The sequence below is a fragment of the Fukomys damarensis genome, unplaced genomic scaffold (genome assembly GCF_012274545.1).
Source record: "Fukomys damarensis isolate Sample0158 unplaced genomic scaffold, DMR_v1.0_HiC HiC_scaffold_8, whole genome shotgun sequence".
Lineage (NCBI taxonomy): Eukaryota > Metazoa > Chordata > Mammalia > Rodentia > Bathyergidae > Fukomys > Fukomys damarensis.
In genome coordinates, this window is record NW_022900920.1 from 16,971,209 (window position 1) to 16,980,244 (window position 9,036).

At 37.6% G+C, this 9,036-nt stretch overlaps 1 protein-coding gene across 1 annotated transcript in view; it reads right to left on the minus strand.

The window, feature by feature from the left end:
• Positions 1–350: 350 nt before the first annotated feature.
• The window catches only part of Wdr11 (WD repeat domain 11), a 53,787-nt gene continuing 45,101 nt past the window's right edge, over positions 351–9,036 (minus strand). The window contains exons 21-29 of the mRNA XM_010632780.3: positions 8,566–8,628; positions 7,020–7,085; positions 6,126–6,303; positions 5,432–5,527; positions 4,810–4,975; positions 3,870–3,967; positions 3,307–3,452; positions 2,487–2,566; positions 351–1,238 (exon numbers count right to left, since the gene is read on the minus strand). Of these exons, the coding sequence (XP_010631082.1) occupies positions 1,081–1,238; positions 2,487–2,566; positions 3,307–3,452; positions 3,870–3,967; positions 4,810–4,975; positions 5,432–5,527; positions 6,126–6,303; positions 7,020–7,085; positions 8,566–8,628 (1,051 nt within the window). The 3' untranslated portion in view covers positions 351–1,080. The remainder of the gene's footprint in view (positions 1,239–2,486; positions 2,567–3,306; positions 3,453–3,869; positions 3,968–4,809; positions 4,976–5,431; positions 5,528–6,125; positions 6,304–7,019; positions 7,086–8,565; positions 8,629–9,036) is intronic.

The following is a 9,036-nucleotide window of genomic DNA, read 5'->3' on the forward strand; positions in this document are numbered from 1 at the left end:
AACAGGTCCTTCCTCCTGTGCAGCTGGTTTCTTGGCAGAAGGGTCAGACTGGCTGATTCCTAAGAGTAGAAGAGGCTGTGAGTTTACCTAAAACTCACACCTTCGGGTGGGTGTGAGGCTATGTGTCACCCTGCAGGCCCAGCCCTTGCCTCCAAGAGCCATATGCAGAGTTACACGGCCACAGGACCTCGGGCAGATATGCCCTTGTCAGTCTTGCTCTGTGCTGATGCTAGAAGCTGGGGAGCAGGATGACACCTTAGCAGCCAGCCCTTTACCCAGCCTCATGAACGAGTCAGACAACACAAAGGCTTCAGTGGAATTCTCTTTTTATTTATCATTTTTGTTAAGTTATAGACATTTAAATTTTCAGCAATAATTTATAAGTTATATTCCAGCTACTGAAAAAACACAAAGACAGAAAATTAAAGTACAGAGAGACTTCAAAAATGAGGTTGCTATAGTGCATCATAGAAGTTAAAATTTAACATATCAAAGACCCCACGAACTGTAACTCAAGATAAAGTTTAAAACCTTCCCGTATGCTTGTATCCCTAAAATTACAAAATTCGGCAATTGCCTAAACTAAAGAATCAACTGTATTTTCATGGTAAGAAAACAAAAAATGCTTTGGTAGGCTATCTTTAAATGTTTCTCCCCGTTTGTATCTTGAATGATTGTATATAAACACAGGCACAGCCTCACAGACTTCTTTCACTCTAGAGTTCTCATACATCTTTACATTTAGTCAATGACAAAGCAATTCGATTTCTTGGATTTTAGTTTAAAAAAATTATAAGCATTTCCAGGGATCTTAAAACTCTCTTGAAAAGTATATAAAATAGTATGTACACTTTCAAACTCTGAAGCACTTACATTTTCTCTGACTCAATACAGGACACTTGCTTCTAACATAAATGTCCACATACAGCTGTACGAGGAGAGCCTAATGAAGGTAAGAGAACAGCTTACAGTGAGCTGTGCTCCACATCAGTCTGGATCGCGACCATGACCTTGACCACAGCCTGGCCAGTTTCCCCTCACACCCTGCTTCCAACCTCAGATTCCCTAGCATGAAACCCATCACTCCTCAGTTAGCGATACTTTGGGGGATTCAAGCTCCTTCAGTAAATCTTTGCCAGCTTCACCAGCTTTTGATGCAAAAAGAACTGCTCCCTGTTTAAAACCAAGATTCTTTAAGCTTCGGGCATAGTCTGCATATATGGCAGTGATGAGTTTCTGTACACAGCAGTTAGGGAAAAGAATGAACAGAAGGGTGAGGCTGGTGCTCAATACAGGCTCTGGGCCAGAAGAGCCCGCCGTGCTCCAGTGAGCTGTGGGCAGAGCGGGATGAGTCCAGGTTCTCCGTGGGTCCCATGAGATCTCAGTCTTTGACACCATTGCACTTCACACCAGCTGAGACCCAACCACCACCTTCCTAGAATCTCCTACCACCTACACTCACCTCAAGACCGGAAAGAGAAAGACGGAGAAGAGAAACTGAACACAACCCACTCCGCATAAAAGTCTCTGAGAGGAGGGTGGCTTGGGGACAGATGTTTATTTTTCCAAGGAAAGAGCTCTACATATGTGGGTGTGAGTTTTTAGATAAGATCTGTTCATTATATTCTCATATCTGACACAGGCACTTTAAACCTGTCAATTTCACCAGGAACTAGGAACATGATCTTAACTAAACTCAGGCTTTAATTAAAAAAAATTTATTTTGGTTTTTAGTTTTGAAAAGATATATACACAGAATCAAATACCTGATATATAGAAATGATGCCAAATGTAATAATCCAACAAAAAGTGCAAAGAACAAAAAGCAGGCTATTTAAACACAAGGAACTGGGAAGAAAAAATGTGATTTGCGTGACACCTAAAAGAATAAGATGATTGTAATCGTGGGTGGTCCACTGTGGCCTTTCTATGTGACACATCTCCTTGAAGGACTTTATTTTGTTCCATACTGTACTGTCACTATAGATAAATACATACAATTTATTGCATGGATTGCTGTGAGTTCCAGATCAGTCTCAACTACATAGTGAGACCCTGTCTCAAAAAACCAAAACCAAAACCAAACCAAACAAAACAAAAAAACAACAAAAAACAAAAAACAATATATTGCATGAATATCTTGCTTTGAAAGAACACTATTTTAAAGTACTAGGCCTTTATACCGCTCCTAAATTATTTCCTTCATCTTCCTTTTAAGTTCAAGCAAACATTACTAAGCCTGAGCTACTCCCTCCACCACCTTCCCCACCTCCTCTCCATCCAGTCAGGGCTGACACCAAAGGTGCAGTGACCTCCACTCTGACTGTTTCTCTTCCCATCTCTCCTCCTCTCCTGGCTATGATGAAACAGAATCTGACTTGTCTCAGTACTATATGTTCCTGTCTTGTAGCACAACCAAGAGAAATTCCAAACCTCAATGGTGTCACTTTCTTTCCCCTTATCAGAAATGTCCCTGCAAAGGATATCTGTGTCTTCGTTGACTTCAAAAGCACCATACTTGAGACAAGCTTCCACAAATAAGGCCGCTCTATCAAAGTACCTCATGCTGTGCAACAGAACAAAGTAAGAGTTATTTAGCCTTTGTGATTTATGTCCTTTTGGTAGAATCAATTAAAGGTATATTTTAATCCAAAGACCTGTACACATTTTCACTGGAGAATGAGTGCTACGTGAGTCACTCTAGCATCTCTCTAAGCCCTAGTTTATAAAGAGAAGGAGAATACAGATATCTCCAACCCCAAGCTTTGTTACTGATACTTAAGAACCCTATCAAATAGTTTAAATATACAGAAATCCACAGCAGTATAACAAGGGCCACATGCCGTTATCCGGATTTAACAGGTAATCTTTAGACCTATTTGCCTCAACCTTCCTCTTTTTGGTCCTCAACAAATATGTCCAATGAGAAGTAATGGGTTCCCCTCTTTGTGAAGTTCAGATGGAACATCCCATCCTGCCATACTTTTGGTTCTCTCAGTACTCTCTGTGCTCCCTTTCTGTTGTTCTCCTTAAAGCTGAATCCTTCCCAATTCTCTGAAAACTGTTTATTTTCTTTTTAAATTGGTGCCTATTAGGTCTGACCAGTATATTGTAGGAAAATACTATAACTCCTAGACCAAATGAAGAATGAATGAATACAGTTCAATTCTCCTTTAGGTTATTTTTTTTTTCAAGTAAACCTAAAATATATACTCTTATTGAGTATTACCATCCACTAACGCCTCAGGAAAGCTGAAGTGATTAAACCTGGAAAATACTGAGTAGCCCACGGGCTCTGCCGGGTACCTGTGAAGCATCTCTGCCACGCTGGAAAAGCTGCCCAGTGACAGAAGAACCAGGAGGGCCTTGGACTTCTGATTAACTTGTGGAGAACAGAGGTGGTCAACCCACCGCTTCAGAACATCAGCACATTCTTCAGTATTTAAACGGACCTAAGAGACATACCCATGTTAAATACAAAATATCCCACACTCTAAAAAAATAAGTAAAGCAAAGTAAGATCTGTCCCTCTGAAATAAACACTCAACTTCGCTTTGCTAACACACTGCCCGAAGCTACTGCTCACCATGAACGATAAGATGACTTGTGCCTGCAGGACTGTGAGGCCTGGCAACTCGGCTGGGCTGCAGGCTGGATCAGACCCCAGCAGAGAGAGGAGACAGCTGCTTTCACTTACTTGCTACTAATGTGAGCTCCACTTTTCAATAAGAAACATGGCTTATAAAAAAACAGAAGGAGGCAGGATAGTTTCAAGGAAACATTTGCAAAGCAGCTGTGCAGGCCAAAGAAAGTTTCCAAATGATGAGCCATTACGCCAAATGCTCAAGACACCTACTACAGTCACCCACCTTTGCAAGCCACGCCGCCCGATTCCACTCGCCATACGTCTGCAGGTAACGGCAAGCATCTGCAGCTTTGTCTATCAGGCAGAGCAACTGAACACCCTCTGGAAGACAGAGGAGCAAGCCCCTCAGGGCACTGCAGCACTCTCTCTGACAAGTCATTAGGAAGTAAAGCGCCCACTTGACTTCACCTAGCCTTGTGCATTTTACACAAGTTGAGCATTCTAATCTGAAAATCTAAAGTACAAAATGTTCCAAATTTTGAAACTTCCTGGACACCAACATAGTACCACAGGTAAAATATTTCATATCATGAAGCTTTTTGTATCATGCATAAAGTTATAAAAAACTGTGTAAAATATCTTCAGGCTCTATGTACATATGTATGATATATATGGCACACAAATTAATTTCATGATAAGATTTAGGTGCTATTACCAAAATATCTCATTATACATAAGCAAATATTTCAAAATCTGAAAAAATCCACAATCTGAGGAACTTGTGGTCCTAAGCATTTCAGATAAGGAACACTCAATCTGAACCAGTTATTTTTGACTTGAATTTTACAATAAAATATGAAAACAGAGTTCTATAACATTTTCACTCAGATAACCAGGGTAAAATAAGCACAAACACAGCCCAGAAAATAAGTAGGTAGAGCACATCTTACTCACAAGCTGTATCATTCTATTTTGTCCAGGGTTGTCCAACTTATGCCCACTGTCTTGGCAATTATTAATAGTGCTCCATCACACTCTTCAAACATGTTCTGGTTTAAATTAATAAATTATAGTCATCTTATAAACAAGCTAGCAATAGCTTTTTAAGTTCTCTTCAGCATATATAAGAGAGAAAGACATGTCCTCAATAATCAAGTATTTTGTGGAGCACAGGTCTGATTTTTCCATAGCGTGGACAGATACGGCCACAACATGTACCTTACCTGCCAATTTGCCATTGGCAATCATATTAGTTGCCACCAGCTTAATGGTGCTCTGAGATGGGCCTGAGGAGGTGACAGTGGTGACCAAACAGGCTTTCAGTGAGTCACAATAATAATGCTGGTTGTCTGCACTTGTTTCTAGCAGCAACTGCACAGCTCTGTCTGTCTAACAGAGAAACAGTTTTTGTAATTACAAAACCATTTTCTACCAATAAAACCTTTTTAAATTTGTAACATGGCACACTGGTCTATAATTTAAGGAAGATGTTCATTTAAAAAAATCCTCACGAATGTTTTGTTTATATAAACAAAAATTAAAGTATTGCACTTCATTGAGGCAAAAGTAAAAACAGTCTGGTGGACAGGTGCTCAAGTAACTGCCTACTTTAGCTTTGTACCAGTCACTTTAAAACAAAAAACCAAAACAAATAGCTGGTTTCATTTAACATTATGGAAGCCAAAATTACAAGCTGGCTAAGGGTATATTTGCACTTTCTCACAATGTATATTGGTTTTATTTTTAAAGGAAGCCTACATCTATATATAGGGAAGGAGATATATCCAAGAGGAAAACACCAAGACAGAGAGACAAGCAAGGAAAGAATTAGAAAAACTGACATACTTGACCCAAGAGTAGTAGCTGGTCTGTACACTTCCTCGTGTGGTCATAAGTTGACCGTTTTATTTCCTGCAGATTAACCCTTTCCAGTTGAAATTTCTAAAGGTGGGGGGAGAAAAGTTGAGCCTAGATTATAAGATTTTTGAATTATTTAAATTTGATTATACTTAATGAAGTCAATTTAAGTATCACTGTTTTAATAACATATAGTTACTATATAACTATGGAAATTCAACAATTTTAATAAAAATTTGAAAGAAAAAGTGTTGAAATATACTATCATCTGTGTGCATGTTTACCTGCTTATAGAAACTGGTACCTGAATAGAATTGGATAAAAAATGCTCTGGAGGTTAAAAAAAATTATGAAGCTACTTTTATGTATTTTGAATAAATTTAAACCAAGTGAATAAAATAATTTTTATTAACAGAAAATTAAGAAAACCAAAATAAACTAAAAGTCAAAATTTAAGACAAAAATAAGATTTTAATAATAAAAATGTAATGTCTATTAAAAACTCAGTAAGTGTTTATGAGCTTTGCAAGTCCAGAATCAGATCTATTATGCAAATGTGCCATGGGATTTATTCCTATGATGTGGACTTTAACTTGGTGTAAAAGCTTCCTAAGTTTAAGGAACTCAAAAGACACAATCGAGATGGTAGCTTTTAAGACTCTAATGTACACAGCAATAATACCTGAAAATAGGCATTTTCACAGAGTACATCATAACATATATCCAGTGGATTATTTAACTTGTCCCCAGGTGTAGCTTCTTTAGTTGCCACCAATCTCCGTGATTTGGCCTGGGACAAGCTGTGCAAGTAGTGGGCTGCCACGGTCCAGAAGTGCAGCTCTGACTCATCACCATAAAGCCTAAGAAGGGTGAAACCCAGATTACAACTCAGACAAGGACTCTGTGGGTGGCCTAAAGTATTGGGAATACAATACTCTTACCTCAATGTCAATCGGAACATTGTCATGGGTCCTGGCAGGGGGAAGGGACAAATTCTCCCACTACTGGTTCTCCAAAAGTAGAGGATCTGACTCTATAAGCGTTCTTCAGACCTTAGTATCTCTATTCTGTGTTAAGATTAATTTTATATCTGGTTTGCCATGAGTACACCATTTAGGCCATGGCTTTACTGTAGGAAGTTCCTTTGGAATAACTTTGTAGATAAAGTGTGAAAATCATTTTCTATTTACTCTCTAGAGCATGGAGGGAAAGGTCTTTTTTTAAAGAAGTAACAGCTGTACTGTCCAGTGAGAAAAGTACAGGTTATTGCTTCTAAATATAACTTAACAGTATATTTAAGTACCTGTCATTCGTATCTGACATTTCAAAACATATTCTAGAAAGCTGTTAGAAAAAAAGTCCTTTCAGTATATTAGGCCTAGATCTCATGATTAAAATGTAGTTTGATTTTCCCATGTTTGCATTACAACTCTTAAACTGTAAGTCAATTCTAAAGCAGGATCTCATTATTCTTCTATATCATATGAGTTTAGTTACAACTTTTACAAAATTCTTTTAAGAAGAGAAATTAGTTTACTTGAAATTCTGTCTCTTACATAAAATATTTCAGTGTTACCTGGAAATAAGGAGGCATCTCTGCAAGAGAGTGAATTCTGGATCAAGCAAAAGTTTCTTTATGTCACTGCAGACAGGAATCCAGAGAGAGGTAAGACAAACATTGACTCAAACAATACAGCAAGGAGATAATATATGCTTAAAATGAAAAATTCTACTCAAAGACTATGTTTACATCTCACAAAAGCAAAGTTACTTTGTCATGACTGAGATTACAAAAGCTAAACAAGCTAAGAATGCACCTAGGCCTGAATTAGCAGAACCTTACTGCCTGGGGCTAGGGACTCTGATTGTACTTTGGAGGTCTACCACTGTTCAACTTGTGCTTTCGAAAATATGCACAGTTGCCTAATGTTATGGGTTGTATCTAGATCCCTCCCACCTAGTATCACGTGCTCATAGCTGGGGCTTTTCAGAGCTGGCTGGATGAAGGTGTGTGATACTGGGATTGAGGGTGTGCAGTACTAAATTTGTCCACTGACTGGTTTAGCATAACTCTGAGTATGAATAATGGGAAGGAGATTCTTTAGATTGTGGGCCCACCCTAAAGGCTTATAGCCTGGATGGGCAAAAAGGGAAAGGGAATCTTACTGTTACTTTCTGTCTGCCACACCATGGACTGTTTCTCCTCTGCCTTGCCACCCTGTCTTGGAGCCAGCTGACTATGGACTGAACCTCTATGAACTGTGAGCTGAAACAAACCTTTCTATTTTTGAGTGTCGAGTATTTTGTCTCAGCAAAGAGAAAAGTAACTAAGACACCTAATTATAGGAAGAAGGGCTGCACTGCTGATAAAAATTATTTTGCTAATCATCAGAATTAGTGTATACTTTAGAGAAGGCAATCAGAATTTATTTTGCAACTATATTTAAGAAAGAAAGGCTATCATTTTTATAAATCAATGTTTCTAAAATAGCTAAATATGGAATGCTTAAAACCAAGAGAAAGATTAAAATAAATGTTCATTTTTGGATAGAGCAAACAATAAATGTTTTATTTTGCCAACAAAACATTCTTTAATACATAATGTTTTAAAATTATTATATTTTGTATTACATCATACCAAAAACTCCTTGTGAACCCATTTACTTCTCCTTCCTTTGAAATACTATTCTCAATACATATGGGACCCCAGGACACATATGACTTTCTTAACCAGTACTGTAAACACCCAATACCTGATCACAGAGCTCAAGTTTGAAGAGGAAAGTGGATACTAAAAAACTGCTTGTGCATGTTCACAGCATGCAGCTTCACAAGGAATTCGTGGTGGAGACAGGTAAACTAGAAAAATCTTATAGTACTGCTCCTAGTTGTGCCCTAATATGAGATCAGAACACTTGGTGTAAACTTGGTGAAGAAAGATGCTCTAGTCCTATGACTATTAAACAGTTTTTGTTACTACAAAACAAAGAAGCTGAAGGGAAACAAACCTCTGTGCACAGAATGGTCTCTTTCTGGGCCATTAATATTTTCTAAAACATAAATTATTTTGATTTTTAAATTTCTCAGTTAATTTTTTTTCTTCAAGTTAAAAGAGCACTTACTTTGACAAGGAATTCAACTGCTCTTGAAGGAGATTCTTTATTTCTTCATTTTCTGGATAATCACTATAAAACATTTTTTAGAATGAATTCATTATCTCTTCATCTATAACTATGTTATTTTCTTACCAGAAAAAAAAAAATCTGTTTTAATGTAGAAATAACCTCTCTGTAGCCCTTGGCTAAAAAGCTAGAGACCAAAATAGTAACAAAGTCCTGAGGACTCACCCATCATCTTTAAGGTCTGCTTTTATCTTGTGTAAAAACAAAGAAATGAGCAAGCAAAGTTTGGCTTCCAAGAGATTAGAAAATTTACCAGCAACCTCTAAAATCTATTAGGTTTAGTTTTCTTTTAGTAAAGAAACTACATAACTACATAACTTTTTCTGCCCGAGACAAGAGCCATTTGTTTCTCCAAGAATTGCTCTTCAGCATAAACATTTCATCATATTAAAAAAAAAAAAAAAAAAAAAC